This window comes from Castor canadensis, chromosome 3, assembly GCF_047511655.1.
Source record: "Castor canadensis chromosome 3, mCasCan1.hap1v2, whole genome shotgun sequence".
In the NCBI taxonomy this organism is placed as follows: domain Eukaryota; kingdom Metazoa; phylum Chordata; class Mammalia; order Rodentia; family Castoridae; genus Castor; species Castor canadensis.
Genome location: NC_133388.1, coordinates 32,187,513 through 32,206,683, shown reverse-complemented (window position 1 = coordinate 32,206,683; position 19,171 = coordinate 32,187,513). Strand labels below are relative to the sequence as shown.

At 35.6% G+C, this 19,171-nt stretch overlaps 1 protein-coding gene across 4 annotated transcripts in view; it reads left to right on the top strand.

Annotated features, from left to right (window-relative positions):
• The window catches only part of Ylpm1 (YLP motif containing 1), a 72,695-nt gene extending 57,598 nt beyond the window's left edge, over positions 1–15,097 (top strand). For 3 of the 4 annotated variants that reach the window (XM_074067533.1, XM_020175622.2, XM_020175621.2), the window contains 5 exons: positions 2,499–2,579; positions 5,664–5,715; positions 10,791–10,921; positions 14,206–14,388; positions 14,709–15,097. In XM_074067533.1, the coding sequence (XP_073923634.1) occupies positions 2,499–2,579; positions 5,664–5,715; positions 10,791–10,921; positions 14,206–14,352 (411 nt within the window). In that variant the 3' untranslated portion in view covers positions 14,353–14,388; positions 14,709–15,097. Of the gene's footprint in view, positions 1–2,498; positions 2,580–5,663; positions 5,716–10,790; positions 10,922–14,205; positions 14,389–14,708 lie in introns of those variants that run through there. The other variant, XR_012446094.1, reaches the window with a different exon arrangement.
• Positions 15,098–19,171: the final 4,074 nt, after the last annotated feature.

Genomic DNA, 19,171 nt, shown 5'->3' with positions numbered 1-19,171 from the left:
ATAAAATACTATATTAAGTAAAATTAATTTCCTGAATTAAAATTTTTTATATAAGAAATTGCATGCATTTTTATTTATTTATTTTATTTTTGGCAGTATTGGAGAATTCAGGGCCTTGCACTTGCTAAGCAAGTGCTCTACTACTTTAGCTATGCCTACAACTTTAAATTTCTTGAATTATTTTATATATAGTTCATATTCAGATTTTTACCACCTTTCTCTACAATGTGTTTTATAGCAGTTTTTAAAAATCCAGGATCCAGACCTTTAATATAAAAAAGTAATTTCTCAGCTGTCATTGTCATGAATGACAAAGAATTTTATTTTTGCAGTACTGGGGTTTGAATTCAGGGCCTCGTGCCTCCTAGGCAGGTAACTCTACTACTTGAACTGTCCCTCTAGCCTGAGACAAAGAATTTTTGACAAGTATAGACATTATTTTGTCAAATGGCCCTCTTGGGTCTGTCTGATTCCACATGTTTTGGTTTAGGCTAAACTCTTAAAGGATGAATGGCAATATGTGGCCTCAGTGCATCACATTAGGTTGACATTAAGTGGAATGTCCATTTACCTCACTGTGATTTAGACATTCATCACTTTGTAATAAGTGAACTATGCAGAGATACTTCAGAATTATTAATATCCTGTTCCCTCATACATTTTTTACTTACTGGTAATTCTTGCCTGAATCAGTAATTAGTTTGGTGCTAGAACATCTTTATCATGAAAAAGGAAAGATTTTCTATTTCAATCACTTGTGTACTTTTGTTTGACCTCTTCTTGTAAGTGAGAAGTTATTTATACTTAATATTATAATTGTGTTTTCATGTGATTTTTGTTTTTGTTTTTTGGCAGTATGGGTTTTGAACTCATGGCCTTCTGCTTACTAGGCAGATGTTCTACTACTGGAGCCACACCTGCAGTCCTTTTTGCTTTAGTTATTTTTTCAAGTAGGGTCTTACCATTTATGCCTGAGCCAGCCTAGACCTTGGACCTCCTATCTATACCTCCCACTAACTGGGAAGACAGGTGTGCACCACCATGCCCAGCTTTTATTGGCTGAGATGGGGTCTCCAGACTTTTTATTGGGGTCAGACTGGCCTGAAACTGCAATCCTGATCTCTGCCTCAAGTAGCTAGAATTACAGATGTGAGCCCACCTCATCTGGCTTCATGTGTTATTACCTTCATACCACTTTCAAGCCATTTCTTCTGGCTTCTACCCTTCCATTCTCTAGAGACTTTCACCAGGGAGTTCCCTGTCACTGGACAATTCTCACTTCTCCTGTTGCTTATTTTTGTAGCCACATGTGACACAGTTGACCACATCTACCTTCCTTTGTTTTGTTTTGTTTCAAGGCAGGCTGATGCTCTGTAACCTACGCTGGTCTTAAACTCACAGTCCTCCTGCTTCTACTTCTGGAGTTCTGAGATTATAGACATGCACTACCATGCCTGACTCCATGTCCACTTTTTTTGAAAACATATTTTTCTCTTGGCTTACATGAGTCCATAGTCTTCCAGCTTTCCCTTTATCTCTTTGACCATGCCTATTTAGTCTTCTTCTTCCCAGGCCTTTTTAAGCTAGGGCTTTTTCATCTGCTCTGTGTTTACTTTGCACATTATTATATAAACAATCAGAATTATTTCTGGTAGCATGGATTTGCCACTTTCGTGCCCTTCCTATTAGCTTGAATTGCCACTTAATATGCCTTAAATTATAAGAACTGAAGTGAATAACATCTCTTGTCTTAATAACAATTTTGAGTGGAAGAATTGTTGGTAACTTTTATAAAGTCTTTACACAAAACAAAATTTAATATCTTAGTATACCTCAAATGCACCTACCTAAAATAGTAATACATACAAACCTGTTCCTCTTACATATTTTCTATTTTTCAGTTAGAATCACCTGACTGTTGCAACCATTAATCTAAGAAGTTGTCTCCAACTCTTTTTTTTGCTTGTTTGTTTGAACTCAGGATCTCATGCTTACTAGGCAGTTGCTGTACCACTTGAGCCACTCTGCCAGTCCTGTCTCTTACTGTTTACTTTTACTCTCCCTTATTCACCAGTTACAAGTTTTATCATTTTACCTTATAAATACTTCTCTAATCCATGTACTTTCCATGGTGTAGCTGGGCACTGGTGGTCCACTCTTGTAGTCCTAACTACTTGGGAGGCTGAGATTGAGAGGATCAAGATTCGAGGCCAGCATGGGCAAATAGTTCAAGAGACCCAATCTCCAAAGTAACCAGAGCAAAATGGACTAGAGGTGTGGCTCAAGCGGTAGGGTGCCTGCTTTGCAAGTGTGAAACCCTGGGTTCAAACCCTACTCCCACCAAAAAAAAAAAGAAAAGAAAATTACATGGTATGTAATGGTGAATCTGTATTGTCTTGTTCTGGGCAGCTGTGCTCATTCCAGATCTTAGTGAGTGATTTAACCTTTTCCTGAATGTTAACTCAGTCTTCTTTTAAATGATTATTGGCACGTTGTAGGTAGAGATGGAGGATTTTGATGCAAATATTGAAGAACAGAAGGAAGAAAAGAAAGATGCAGAGGAAGAGGAAAGCGAACTGGTAGGAGACAGACCAACCACTTTGAACAAAGTGTCTCTTTAGTAGAATTATTAAGGAGGGTTTATGTTCAAATCTGTGGTCAGATTACTACTGTTGATACACACTTGTTTATGGTAAAAGTTTCCATAATCACCTTCAAGGAAACTTTTGGATACTTTTTATTTTTCCCTTGACCAAAAGAGTGCCCTGTGTTGTTAAAAGAAAATTTGAAGAGTGCTAAGAAACTTACGTTTGTACTCACTAATCTATTTGTGGGTGGCTTTAGGGGAATACCGTTTTCTAGAAAATCAATTGCAAATGAAAGAGCATTCTTACATTCCAGCAGATATGTGGTATAGCCTACCCAACATATGCATAGTTGTCTCTTCTTTGCTACAAGATCTCAAAATTGGGTTTCTGTCAACTAAGGCAGAAGAACTTATTGAACGAGGAAACAGAAGGTTGCCACTGGCTGCTGGATTTGTTCTTCTCTGTCTTTTCCTGTTAAATGATTGAAAAAATTATTTGACTGTGTAGGCAATGTATTTTACTTAGGCTGATTTTAAACTTACATAATGTGAGTTTAAAGTTCCTGTGTACCTCCTGTAAATGCTTTTGATCACACCTCTGTAGAGATGATTGCCTTACTTGTCATTCAAGAAAATGCAACCTATAGAGCTATCTTGACTTTTCAGTGTTTGCTAATGAGGTACAGAGATTAGCAATGCCTTGGAACAGTGTTGCTTTTTAAACCCAGAATATTATTTGGTTTATTTAATACATCAGCTCTTGCTAAATTTGCTTCTCATATTCCTCTGAAAAATGTATAAATCAAGAACCCTGATTTTTCTACTCCCTAGAGTATACACAATTTCCAAGGAGTGGGCCCATGTGTGATATAGAGGACTCTTAACAGAAACTGTTCGTGTAGAGATGGTGTTGACCTCTACATTTCTAGATTTTAAATGTGGATTAAAAAATAAGCTTTAAAGTTAATGGTATTTGAGTGTCAGTATTTTTTTTAAAGTATTTTTCTTAAGTTGTATTTTGACATATATAATCTGAAATGTAGGCAAGAAATTCACTTAAGATCCATGCTGTTCTGGAATATGGTTAATAACCTCTACAAGTACTTGCAGCATATGTGCTAGAAATTGATCATGTGAGAAGTCTGCAGTAGTAACTTTCTGAAGCTGTCTTTTGTGGAGATTTCAGTTCAGGATATGGTTCATAACATCTCACTTGCTTAGTTGTAGGTCGAACTTGGAGCTTTTAATGAATGTACAACTATTTCAAAAAGTAAAACACACTGTAATACTATATTTTTACACCAAAGGCTTGGCAAGGAAGCCTTAGCATTCTACCCTGCTGGACTATCTCTTTCATTTCCAAGTGGCCTACCACTTCAAGCAGTGGAAAGATGGTAGTTTCAAGGAAAAACAAGATGGTTCCAGCAGGGAGAAACTAATATACTTGTTTACTTAACTTTATGGTCTACAACTTCTCTTAACCCATTCAAAGAGCAGAATCCAGATCTTTTACTATTGGAGTCGATCACAAGAGTAAAAGATTCGTGGAGAATATTAAGCAAAGGGTTAAGAGCAAGTCTAACATCATTCAGTCTGTTTTAACAGAATGCTCAGTCAACTTTGTATTTTCCACTCTGTACTGATAAACAACAACTGGATAAAATTCAAACTTTTCTTGGTTGAGAAAATCCTTTTGTGGGATCATTGGTGTGATAGTTTGCCTTCTTTAGTGCTTTAGTGAACCTACTATGATTCAGAATTTATAAATATATTATTCCAATGATGCTTAAGGTTTTCAGATGGTTGTTAAGCTACCACGTATATAAGTTTCCTCAGTACTTAACTTTTAGCACCATCACTTCAGCAAAGCTTTGTCTTGGTTTGTTCTAAATATGTGTCTGGGAAAGATGATATAATTTATAACCTGAAATACTACCTACTAATAGTTGAAATTGAATTACTAGTTCTGACTTAAAGACTAAAATGTATACAACCCATAGGTTTCCTGGAATAATGGTGATGCTCAAGTAAACTCTTCCATAGAAGCCATGTCATGATTATTTTTAACATGCTTTCCAACTTAGCTGTGTCAGTATGTTCTATGAACTTGAACATTCTTAACAGTAGAGAGAAATAATGATTTATAAAAGAAGATGCTGACACCTTTGATGAGTCTTTCCTGTTTACTAGGTCCTAATACTAAAGTTTCTGTATACTAGGGTCTAATAGAAAATAGACTCCACATGAAGAAAAGGGAATCACGATAAATCACGTGGAAAAAGCATAAACTTGCTAAGTTAATCAACAGAAAGGCTTACTCCATAGTTCAATAGGCACATTGGAAATTGGAAAATGGGGCGTTTGTTTGAAATAAACCACTCATTTATGAAATCTAAGATGTAAGTTGCTTGTGGTAATTTGTGGTTTTTAATAAGAAAACATAATTTTAAAAGGTATCAGAAATAATCTAATATCCAGAAATGCTCTTAAATTGATTCAATAAAATTAGCTTTGTAAGATGTAACTGATGCATGGATTGAGTCATTTTAAAATGAGTTTGAACTTTATAATTGGGTAGTTGGGTACAGTGATACTAGTCCTTTCTTTCAAGTACTGGAATATCAAGTAACTGTCTTGAAGAACTCTTTTGGATCTCATGGCTGAAATCACTTGAGAATAGCAGTTGTATTTAGAAAATATAATGTAGCTAATATAAATTCTTTTATCTTCAAATGGTGTTAATATTGGCACAGTAACTATCTGTACATCATTATCATAATTGCTGTACAGCTGTTGTTCAGACTACAATTGTGAGTCCTGAACTGTAGCTGCCACAAAGCGCCTTCATAACACTATCCTAAAGTGACTACTCTGAAATCTTTGTAGTGAAGTTTGGCGAATTTGGTCATTTAGTTTCTTCAAAGATAATGAGATTGTGTTTTCCCTTAGGATATATTTATAACTAGTGAATGGGAACTGAATCCATTCCCAGTTTTAATGCTTTTCCAATTCAAAAGTGTTATGCATGTATGTGTCTCTTTCTAACCCTTCGAGCTTCTCTCTGTGTACGATTTAGGGTTACATTCCGAAAAGCAAATGGGAGATGGACACATCTGAGGCAAAGCTAGGTGGGTATTTCCTTTTTCCTGTTTTTCTATGTGATACCTGATGGTAATGATCATAGAGCATTCCACTATAAGAGGAAAAAATTTCCCAAAACTTTGGCTTAAAGCAAGATTTTGGGCCTACCTTACATCCTCCAGTTATTTCACTAGCTTTTGGTTTAACTAGTTATATCTTATGACAGAGTAAAAGGAGTATTTTAAAAGAACTGCTTTCAATACCATTTAAAGTTTTCAGAGTCAACAAATATTTGATAAATTCAGGAACAAAATACTGTCACTTCTAACATTCATTTTTATATTAATCAGAAATGTTGGTGCTTATAACATTTCTTTTTTAAAAATAATATTTAACTGAGGTTCATAGTTAGACCTGTTTATGAATACTTTGGATAATAATAGTTTATAATAGTAATACATATTAAAGTTTTGAAAATTAGTTAAAAGGCAGCTATTTTTCTTTTGTAATAAATTCAAGTTTCTGAATAAAGAGAAGTAAATACATAGTTCAAATTTTTGAGGAGCCTAATTAAGAAATTCCATTAAAATTTTCCTTCAAGTTGTCCTTAGTGCTAGATTACATTGTAAAACCAGTTAAAATGATTATCTAAATCAAACTTTGAAGTTATTTAATAGAAGTTTTCCATCAAGTAAAAAAAATTGAATGGATTCCTCCATGGTGATACTGTAAAATGTTTGTTAATTTTTTTTTACTTCACTTAAGGAGAACAATTTAACATATCAGCTAAGATGTATCAGTAAAGATGTAAGAAAACCTGCTAGGGATTTTTTGATGTACAAAGGCCTTATTGATTATGAAGCATGACAATGTGTATTTCTCTTCTTAGTGTTATTCCAAAACTGAAGTAACCATCTAAACATCTTAAACTCATAAAATGAGTGTAGTCATTTAGCTACTTCACTGCTTAGTCGTGTTTCTGACATCAGAGGGAGTACATTTTACACGTGGCTTCATGCGTCATGCCTTCTATTGTGCCCAACCACTTGGGCTAGCAGTTGATGTTTACCAGTCTCTATCAAAAGACAGGTTCACAAACTGTAGTGTAACTCTACTGTTGGGGTAGGTGCTTTGCTGTAAAGCCTAAAAATTTTTTTTAGTGTATGTCAAATGAAAATTATATCTGGTTTATTAGCATATTCTTCTAATCTTCCCACAGTGGGAAATCTTAATAATAACAAACTGTCTCCTTCCTTAGACCATAAGTACATATGTGTTTAGCAATTAATAAATATATGAGAGTAATAACCACAAATTACTTTTTAAAATAATAATGGTTTGGGCTGGGATGTAGCTTGGTGGTACAGCGCTTGCTAGCATACGCGAGGCCCTGGGTTCTATCCCAGCACCAAAAAAGAAAAGACAATAATAATAATAATGCTTTAGTCCTACTTATTTTGACATTAGATTAACTCTGTTTTAAGTTCTGTACTTTTTGAATAACCCGTAAGACTCTAAGATAATTTCTTCTGGTTCTCTAAGCATTGATTATCTTTGTGACCAAGAGAGATAATAAATAAATTAGGTAAGGGGATTATAGAAGTAATAATTATTTTAACTAGGCATTATGTAATATACAATCTGGGTTAATGCTTTTTAAAACTGTAGCTAATCCATTTTCTACTTTTCTTGTTTCTAAGGAGAAAAGAAAATGGAATTTAGTTATGATGACTATTAAAGAAAATATTTTATCACTATTGGTAATTTTCTAGGAAAAAATTCTGGCATGTTTACTATTTACTTCTCCAAAAATACACCTTATACTGAGTCCATCGATTTTAAAAATTATATTAGACAATAAATTATAGAAATTGATTTCTTACATAAATCATTTCAGCTAATGGCACTGAAAAGCTGATAATGAATCTAGAAAGTAAATTCTGACATGTTTGCAGTTGAGTTTTTGCTTGTTTTTAAATAGGCGTGATAATGATGTTTTGTATAAGAACTTACCTCTTGCACTACTATATTATCTTGAGAGCTAATCCAGCCATGGAGGAAGGCAAACTGAGTGTGAGTTTTCTTGAAAGTATATATTTCTTTGAGATTGGTTCATTGAGCCAGTTGAGAAGTTTCTCCTCTAATTCATGAGGATATTCATCTGAGAATTATCCTATTTAGGTTGCCTTCCTTATAACAAATTTAATGTTTAATCACCAGGTATAATTTGTTTTTCTAGTACTCTACCAGCATCCTTAAATTACTCTTGGTAACATGATTATGCTGAGTGGACACAAATTAAACTTTAGTAGTGTCATACATTGAGCTAAAAGAACTGAAATGGGAACTGAAGAATTTTTTTTTTCTTGGCAACATTGGGGTTTGAACTCAGGGCCTCATCTTGTTAGACAGGTGCTCTTATTACCACTTGAGCCATTCTGCCAGACCTGAAACTGAGGAATTTTGATTTACAAATGAATCTGCCAGTAAGAAAATACCTATAATTTTTCAAGCACCTGGTTAGATCTCATTGCAAACTCTTACTCTATGCTCAGTATACATTTCTGTCTGTGTCTATTAAATAGAAGCAGCACAATTTTAATATAGTTCAGAACAGGATTGAGCTACATCTGGCATGGTTATCAGGGAGTTGATGAAGGCTGCCTGTGGCCCAGTGCCAGTCACACCTAACTGTTCCTCCCCAACAGGGACACAGGCACTATAGTGCAAGAATGAGGTGTTACATATCACATCAGATGCTAGAATTCAGCATTGAAGCTGCTTAAATTCCAGTCATGTGATTTTAGTTTCTTAAACTATAAGAACTAGAGTATTTGAGGCTGTTATCATCCTAACTTAGATTTCTCCACATAAAGTACTTTTGTTTTTCTCATCTCAATGTTATTTGACTGTACTTATGAGTTATATATTAGCCTTCTGCATGTCAGATAAACTCATCTCTTCACAGTTGGAATGTAATTATTATTTGTATAGGTACATAAATCTTGTGTGTATGTTTACCTCAGACAGATTTTAAAATATTATTTTTGGTAGAAAATATATAGATATATCTAAAAAAATTCTCTGTTGTGCTAAAAAATATACACTGTTTTAAAGATACAAAATTCTGTAACCTACCAAGTTGGACCTAAAGCTTCATCTTCATCTTAAAACTTCATCTTTTGAAACTCAGACCTCTGAGAATCATTAGAGTGACTGTGTTAGACCCCAGTCTTCCTTCTGTAATTAACACCCCAGATTCCTCTTTCCTCACCTATGCCATCCATCTGTGTGTTTGTTTCAATATGCCATATGGAAGAGGTATGAGCCTTTCTTCAGCCCCTAAAGGGAAACTTTAAACAAGCTTACACAATACAATTTCAAATGAAATATATTTCAAGCAAGAAATACATGGTCTTTTGGACTTCATGTTGCATATATAGAACATCTGGTCTGTAACTTATGTCATATACCCAGTGTATGAGGAAAAGTTCTAGCAGTTCTTGCACTGCCCTTCTGCATTGATGCCTGCCAGGCTCTGTTCTTGGAATTGAAATGTGAAATTTTTTCTTTGAAGTGTGTTAATGTCAAGTTGATTAATTAAATTTGGAAATCCATGAAGGTTTATTTAATAAGTGTGCTGGAGCTTCCTACTCTTCTGGTAATACTTAAACTAAGACCAGTTTGATTGCTTATGGGACCTTGTTGGTGTTCTAATACCATATCCCTGTGTTCCTATGCATCCAAGGGGTCACTTTAGGATCAAGTATACTTTTGCCTGTAGTATACATTAATGTAATAGCCATTTGGTACAGCATATGATTTACAGAGGAGATAGAAGACTGGTTCTATAAAACCCATCCATGTGAAAATTTTGCCAAAACAAGACCATAAAATTTTCCTGAGTTTTGTAAAGTGTTGTCGTTTGCCTTACCGATTTTCCAGTAATTGCTTTTGGGTGGGGAAGGAGTTTGAGAACTAAAAACTTTGCCACTTACGCCAAATCTTCCTGGTTTTTAAAGCTTGTACAGTTAGTTGTGTGTGAAATATGTATATTTGAAGCATAAATTCACCCTCCTTCTTGCCACTGGTTCCATTGCACTTTCCTTTCCATATCAAGTTCTCCCCAACTTGGTGCCTTAAGATTTCTATTATATACACTCTATACCCTTTATGGAGTTCAATGAAGTGTGATTATTGTGTGTTTCTGAATTTTTAGGCTTTCCTTTGTTGGTCTATTTTAATAATAGTGTGTTTCTATAACTTCAGGTGGCTCAAAATTTCAGTGCTTCATTAAAAATGTTTATAACTCATAATATTCCACATCTGTATTCAAAATCAATATTAACACCAATAAAAAAGACAACACATTTTCATTGTGTGTTCTTCTTTAAGACACGTACCCTCATGTCCCATAATTTCTGAACGTGCAGTCCCTTTTCATTTAATTGATTATAGCTGTCAGCCCTTGGGAGGAGGCCAAGTTCTCTCAAACTCTTGGTTCAGAAAGAAATATCAAATCTGGTTACTTTGCCTCAGTACTTCATGGTATTTCCAAAGAAAGTGGCAGTCTCATCTAGTCATCTTATTCATAAACATTAATTCATGGTGAATACCAAACTCCCAAGAAACTATTATCTAAAACATCTTAAACATTAGCTTTGGCTCATTAAGTTCTTTTTATTACCTGCTCTTCATATGACACAATCTTCATATGATTACAATCAAATGAGTTGTATTAATATTGTATGAAAGGATAAAAGAATGAAAGTAATTGTCTTCAGTTTTTTGTTTTCCTTCAGAACACAAGAACTAAAGTGTGATTTTGTGAGGGTGGGTGGCAAGGAGGCCAGGAGACAAGTGTCTGTCTTTTCTTGCCTTGGCTATATTTGTTACTTAAACCAACATGGTAATAATGTAATAGCTGCAAATAAGAACACCAGACAGACTGAAAATTGCGCAGGTCTTGATATCTCAGCCAAGAGGATAGTTTGGATCTGCAAGTGATGCTGCACTCACAAATGCCCTCTGAGAGTATCCCAGCCTTCCTTTTCCTTTGTGTGTGTGTGTGTGTGCACATTCACACTCTCCTTAATGCTGTGGCTCTGTGCTTGTCCCTCAGACAAGTTGGATGGCTTGAGGACTGGTACCAAAAGGAAACGTGACTGGGAGGCGATTGCCAGCAGAATGGAGGATTACCTTCAGCTCCCTGATGATTATGAAACGCGCGCTTCTGAGCCTGGGAAGAAGAGGGTAAGACGCCTTGTCAATAATTGACAACAGATGAAGGAAGGGCCCATTTAACTATCTGGTTTTAGAAAGATATAGGCAGATAATCATATAAATACTGTTTTTGGAGCAATTTAGGAGGGCTGCTGAAGACCTTCTAGAAGGTGTGGTATGTTCAAAAAAAGAATCAGACCTTAAAAATTTCATATCAAAAGGTGTAAGTAAGTTAAAAATGGAGAACAGAACCACACATGGCTAGCATGTTGTCAACTTTAAAGGAATTGGGAGTAGCTATTTGTGTCATTTTGTCATGGAGCAAGAAAGTCAGGTACATAGTGGGGTTTTGAAGAAAATCCATGGAACTTCTTAATGGGTTATATACATGGAGGGTCCAAGGGTAGGTGGCATCAAGAGTGACTCCTGGGGTTTGGGCCATGAGCACTCTGCTATGTGTGTTATTTGCCAAGCGAGAGGGGGAGTAATTAAATTAGAATTTAAACTGACTATTGGATTTACAAGTATGAAATTCATGGCCATATAGACAGATAATAAATTTGAGAAACCATGAGACCAAATGATCTTTCCCAAGGAGAAAATATAGATAGAAAAGAAAGTAGGGCTGAGGATTCCAAAATTTAGAAGTATAGATAGAGATGTCTTAGAAGTGTAAATTGAGGTTTTTCAAGAAGAAAATAACACTTTTTTTTTTTTTTTTTGGCGGTACTGGGGTCTGAACTCAGGACCTCACACTTGTTGGGCAGATGCTCTACCATTTGAGCCAATCCACCAGAACAGTCAATTTTTAAATGATGCAAAGAAGACAAGTAAATTGGGAACAGAAAATTGGCCATTAGATTTGGCAACATGAAGGCTGCTTTATTTGTAGTTTTCTTAGAGAGATGAGAGACAGAGTCCAGTTTGAAGCAGATTGAGGAATGAATAGGAAATGAAGTACAGAATAGCAAATGTAGACAACTTTTTTTGGAAGAAGTTTTTCTTTGAAAGGGAGCAGAGAAATGAAGACAAGACAGACCATGGAATGAGTCTTCCACATAGATACAGAATTCAGTAAAAGTGATAGATATGTATATCTTTTAAACCAAAATAACAAAACAAAGGGATCATATTATATTACTGTTCTGCACAAGCCTTTTTCAGCTAATCCATCTTTATCTTTGTAAATACCATTCCTTTTACAGGGCTACCTAATGGGCCATTGTTAGCTTGTACAATCAGTTATTTACCCAGCCCCTATTGATGGATGCCAGTTCTGTTTCCATTTTATTGCTAATACAAATACTATGGTGAAAGTCATGGTACATATTTTGACTTTTTTTTTGGTGGTAGTGGGGTTTGAACTCAGGGCCTTGCTTTGGCTAGGCAATTGCCTTTTTTTAGTTATTTTTCAAATAAGAGTCTCACATCTTTACTCTGGCTTGCCTGGACCTAGATCCTCCTGTTTATTCCTCCCATGTAGCTGGGATGACAGGGACACATCACCACACCTAGCTTTATTGGTTAAAATGGGTTGTGCTAACTTTTCATCCAGACTGTCCTTGAACCATGATCTTGTTGATCTCTACCTACCAAGTAGCTGGGATTACCAAATTGAGCAATCCCACCTGGCTTTTTTTTTTTGTCTTTTCCTGAGACTGCAGATGTGCACTACTTCCTCCAGCTCATGTCTTGGCATCTTTTTGTAAATATAGTCCTAGGGTGAATTTTTAGCACTAAAGCTTCAAGGTCATAGAATATGATTTATCATATAAGATAGTATGAAGATTATTTTCCAAAAAGGTTTCACCTGTTTGTTTACCCACATGCAAATAAATGCCTGTTTTTCCATATTTATATCCATAGTTCTGTTAATAACTTTTGACAGTATAATAAGTTAAAAAAAAAAAAACTTATCTAGCATTTCTTTAAGAATGAGGTTGTTATGTATCCTTTCTTTATCTTAATGCATGAGTTCTTGGTATTTCTTTTCTATGAATTTTCTTAGTGCTTAAATATTAAAAAATATTTTAAGATGATAATGACAAAACTTGTTACAGTGGATGTCTTTTTTTTATAATTTAAATAATAAAATAAATGATTGATTGATTGATTGGTACTGGGGTTTGGACTTGGGGCTTTGTGCTTGCTAGGCAGTCATTCTACCACTTGAGCCATGCCTCATGCCTCATTTTTTTCCTGTTATGGATTTTGATTCTGGTATCCTATTGGAGAACTTTTTGCTAACTGAAGTACATAAAAGTTTTCCTCATGACATCTAAATTTTGTAATTTTATGTGTTTTGTGTGTGTGTGTGTGATACTGGGGTTTGAACTCAGGGCCTCACTACTCAGGTGCTCTACCACTTGAGCCACTCCCAAGGTACAGTGGATATCATTCCAAAGAATCCAGATTTCAAAGCTCTTTCAAATACGCAGACAGTCCATAAGCTCACTCTTGTCTCTGTAGCTTGAGGGAGTGTAACTAGAGATCTGAAAAATCTACATTATGAAGAGTCAAGTGTCCCAGTGTCCCAAATCAAGTGCTACCAGTTTTCCCCTCATTACCCCATTACTATCACTACATATCTTCTGTTTGGTTAGATGGTTGCCATTAGGAGAAACCTAGCCTTGCATAGGGTGAAAGGGAAGATCAATGTACCTTAGAGCAATCACCAGATCCTATGTGGGTCTGGGATTTGAACTCAGGGCTTTGCACTTGAAAAGCAGGTGCTCTATCACTTGAGTCACACCTGTAGTCCATTCTACTGTGATTATTTTCAGAAGAGAAACTAGAACATGTAAAGTTACAGAGGTGTGAAATGGCCTGATGTGCTGTGAGAGTCTGTGTTGTTTGCATAAAATGCCATAGGCACTGGCCTGAGATGGCCACAGAACCGACGGGACAGATCAAGTGGGGCTTTACCTAATAGATAGGGGAAGAGTTTGAAGCAGATGTATTTTAGCAGAATGGATTGAAGATAGTGAGTTGAGACAGAACAACTAGGTAGAGAATTTTTTTTTTTTAATGAGGTCTGTGAGTTAAAATGAAATGAAGAGGAGGTAGAGAAGATAGGACTGAGCTGAAAAGTGCTCAGGAACTGTAATGGTTAGGACTTGGTGTTTGACCACAGTTTTTCTCTGTGACTTAAGATATATGGCTTTCTCTAAGTTCTCTTGGGTTAATTTTTAATTTTTTTTTTTAAAACTTCTAGCTTCAAATGTGTTACTCTGTCCCCTAAACTATCCAAAGAAGAAAGGGACCTTTGTATATTTCTTTTTTTTCCATACAGCCTAATGTTGTCTTTTCTTTAGGTGAGATGGGCAGACCTGGAAGAAAAGAAGGACGCAGATAGGAAAAGGGCCATAGGTTTTGTGGTCGGACAGACTGATTGGGAGAAGATCACAGATGAAAGTGGTCACCTGGCTGAAAAAGCTCTCAATCGAACCAAATATATATGAGACTTAGTTTTTGAATGGAGTCATTATTCCTGTAAGGTAAGGATACCCAGGGCATGAAAGTAGCTTACTATGTGGTTTCTTCAGAGAGTTTAAAATAAAGAAGACAGCATGCTTTGCTAAAAATATTCTTATTTCCTAGTTCTGAACAAGTAAGTATTTGCTTGTTGCTAACATTTTATAGTATATTAGAAAAGAAAGATGTTTTCTGTAACCCAGCTCATTTATAAAACTATAAGACTTGAGAAAATATTGGTTTCTGTGGATTTGGGAAGGGTGGAGTCATGTGAGGATACTGAGATCTGCTGAGCTTTCTGCCTGTTCTTTCCTGACGTGACAGCCTTTTCTTTTCTTTCCAGGTGGTTCGCTTTGAGGTGATCTGAAACCAAGGCCTCATGGAGCTTCTTTGTGTGTCACCTTGCTTCCACATTTCAGTTTTTATTTTGTTTCTACTGCTTTCGGTTTTTAAAGCTCTCCAGTGTCCCCAAGAGGTTTTAGACTCTTGCTGTACCCAAGCAAGATATTAATTTTTCTTTTTTAACTATTTTGGGAAGGGAGGGATAGCTTAAATGCTGAAGCCAGGTGGGGGTCCACTGGAGGATTCCAACAGAGAATATTTCCTCCACTGTACAATATCACGGACTATCTTTATCATCATTGCTTTGTGGCTGTTTTTGTTTTTTACTGTATGTAACTGGTAGCTAATTGTACTAGGATTAAAAACAATAAACTTTCATGATAAAGCCAATGAGATTCATGGGCTATACATATAGGCCCTTTTCTCTTATTTTCTTAATTTTATTTTTATTGCTTTTTACATATGGTGTGTCCTGATTACATGCTTGGTGAACATTCCCAAACATCTTTCCCATTGAATGTTACGTAGTGTAATGGTTCTGTAGCACTTGTAAAAACATAAGGTTCAGTAATGTTCAAAATACTCATTTTTGTTTTATAGCTAATATCTTTTTCTATCTTTGTGTCTTGAAGACTAATAAGAGACAAAGTTCAAATATTCAGCAGCTCCCTGGAACATGTCTGCTCTGTAACGTTTTATTTTTTTAACTTTTTTAGGGGGGTTTCCTCTCTGTGTTCTCCCTTTTCTTCCTCTTTATGATATGTTATGTTTTTTCTTATTTTTGTTTTTTCTTTATCTGGCTTTGAATCCTGATGAGCAGAACTGATGTGCTCCATGGAGCTCAAGTTTATTGCTTTACTTTGAAGTTGAGTTGTCAATTTTTAAATCAAGATCACAGGAAAGGAGTATGGTGATGGAGGGCCCTCTGGCATGCAGCCTTTAAGCCTGTCAAGCTTCCAGGTTCTTACCAGACTGCTCACTATTGGAAAGCATGGCCTTCACAGAATTTCCTTTCTTGTGGGTAATGCCAGGTGGAGCCCAGGATCACACAGAACTAAAACCCAAATACCATTCCTCTTTAAACACAGAAAGAGGGTTCTTTTCCTTTTTTCATTCTACAAAGAAAAAAAGCCATCTTCTAGCATAAAAGAAAATCGAGAAGAACCTTCTTCCTCAAATACTATTTCCACTTTGTGAGCCAGCTCAGAAATTTGGAAATGTGTTCGCTGAAGACCTCGATATTTTGAAGTGTTTTCTTTTGAGCCACAGTGAAAATCCTTTAGTTTTATGGCCTACATTAAAAACTGTGACTAGAACTAACATCTACTCGCAGTCAAATAGTATCACTTTGGGTTCACCAACTTGATATCATAGTACTGAAGACTTTAATTTGGTGGAAATCCTGACAACTTTCTGTACTTTTATCTTTCCTGAAATTCTGAATGTTTAAGCCTAAAAGACTTTTAAGTTCATTAACAAGTCAATATTGAATGTGTATAATTTGCTTCATTAAATAACTTCTGCTGTTCGTAGTATTTAATAAGCTTTTTATTGTTTATTGGCCTACAATACATTTCTATCTACTGATCTTTTTTAACCTCCTTTATTAAGCCAGCTTTGTGTTAATTGTTTTATCCTGCTAAAATTTTTATGAAGCTAGACAAATACAATTATATTCATTCAAAGACTTACTGTTTAGTAAAAACAAAAACTTCCAGAATATGTTCTCTAGTTCAGAAGATATGGAGGCCTGTGGTTCTAGTAGAAGATGATGCTTTACTTTAGTCATCCTTAACCTTTTTATAGCATTCATTTTTATAGCCAATGAAATAAGTGGTGTTCACTTATGAATCATGGGCCTTGGAGCCAGAGCTTTGCGTCTGTGTGCTGTCAACCAAGAGGGAAGGGGTAAAGTCAACAGAGTCAAAAATGGCCTCTGCCAGTATTCAGAAAATAAAGATTAACATGACCTTAGGAGATAGTCATAATGCTGCCTGCTTTTGGAAATTGGTATAATAAATGACATCACTCAAAGAGATTAATGTAAAAAGATGAAGTACCAAAAAGAAAGCAATGAGGACAGTGAATTGATATTTAATTTTGCTAGGACAATGTGAGACTGTTAAGAAATTTCCTGCCAGTGGCTCATACCTATAATCCTACCTATTCAGGAAGCAGAGATCAGGAGGATCATGGTTCGAAGCCAGCTTGGGCAAATAGTGAGACCCTATCTCAAAAAAAAAACATCACAATAAAAGGACTGGTGAAGTGGCTTAAGGTGTAGGTCCTGGAGTTCAAACCTCAGTACTGCAAAAAAAAAAAAAAGATATTTCTTGAACTTACATTACTTCTTGTACTTACAGAACAGAATGGAAAGTCAAAGGATGCCTGGAAAAATTTTGTGTGAATAGAAAAAAATCTCAGTAAGGCAAATATTTTAAGTTAAGAGATGTATAATGATACAGAGGGCCAAACTTGAATTCCATTTATTTGCTAGCTAGCATTTCATTTCAGTTTTGTTAGCATTTTTCTTGTTTCAGAAAGCTATTTGATATGTTTTTAAGTTTTCATTTCAATCATATTTGTTTTATCTTAACTGTTTGTAGTATCTTGTGTCTTAATACAAAATAGTCTGATATTGGAGAATGTTTCAGATTTTTTAAACTAACTCTCAGATTTCTTACTTAAGTGATTCAATTCATGAACTTCTTGTGCAAGGAACTTGGTAGATAGAGAAATTTTCTATCTGAGGATCATTTATTTAGGATTAATTTCACATGTTTGAAATATTTTAGTGACTGATTATAGAAATCAGAAGCCATCAGTAGTACACAATTGCATGTTTTTTGACATGTGATACTGGTTTTTGGTTTTTTTTGGTTTTTACTCTCCTGAAGTGCTGAGTATCAAATTCAAGGTCTCGTGTCCTCTAGGCATGAATTTTATCTTCAGCCCTTGTTATTTCTAACTCATACAGTTTTCTAGAAGTTTGAATTTAATTCAGATATCAGTGGATATTCAGAAAAAATTCATTAGCAAAGGGAAAATCTAAGTTTTCTAGTTGAATGTATTTCCCTAATGAGAGTTTTGATCATTCATTGAGCAAACTAAAGTAGATGCTCTCTCATCTGGAGAACTATTAAGTTTCAAATTGGATTGACTAAAAATTTTAGCTGTGTATTCACTACCTTGCTTTCCTTAGCAGTATGTCTTAGTGATCATTAAAATCATACATAAAATATTCCTATTCTCTATGTTTTCCAAAGGTACCTCTTCTTATTATAAGGAGGTTTACTGAAGCTATTCTGTTCTTTTCATGGCATAGAAAGTATGTTATGGGTATAATATGTATAAGTTATGTAACCATCCCTACTCTTTTCCTTCCTCCCCCACCTCTAACCTTTGGCAACTATTAATCTGTTCTATAATTTTGTCAAATCTTTTTGTGTGTGTATGTGTGGTACTGGGGCTTGAACTCAGGGCCTACACTTAGAGCCACTCCACCAGCCCTTTTTGTGTTAGGTATTTTCGAGATAGGGTCTCACGAACTATTTGCCTGGGCTGCTGACTTCGAACCTCAATCCTCCTGATCTCTGCCCCCTGAGTAGCTAGGATTTACAGGCGTGACCCACTGACACCCAGCTATAATTTTGTCACTTAGAGAATGTTACACATATGAAATATACTGTATAACCTTTTTGAGATTGGTGTTTTAGCTTTTTTCACTTGGTGTTTCCTTGAGATTAATTCAAATTGTTATGTGTATCAGTAGTTTGTTCCTTTTTATTGCTGACTAGCATTCCATCCCATTCTTTTTTGTAGCTGTAGAATATTTTATGTCTTTACCAAAATTTAATTTACCAGATCTCTATTAGTAGGTATTCATGCTCTTTTGCTGTTACAAATTGTGAATTTCATATATACTCAATCAGTGCCACTTCCTACAACTGCCTTATTTCTAGCATTGAAGGAACAGTTTTGATGGAATCCTTTACATAGACATCCTCAGAAGGCAATAAGCACTCAAGAGCCAGCACAGCACAGTGGTAAACTTCTATCAAGGGAGCATGATAGTAATGAGATAAAAAAGGCATATCTTGTTTCCTGAAAAATCCTTCATGATCGGAATTCTGACAAAGCTAAGAACCACGGCGTATCATAGAGGACAAGAATGGCTGGAGACACTAATGGTTCCTTGATTCACGTATCACAGAGTTAAGACCTTAGGCTGCTGTCCTTGGAAGCTGAATATTTTATATGTGTCTGTACCTCAGGGACTGATCTGATTTCAGTTCTCTTAACCATTGCTTTCACATTTGACCACAGTCAAGAGCATCCTTGAGACTGGAGCTAGCAACTGGAGTGATGGACCTGCCCTCTGCCTCCTCTGATTCCACAAGGAGCTTGTGAATTTAATGGTTTACAGTGTAAGGTAGAGCTTGACTTTGAGTCTTCCACTTAAGA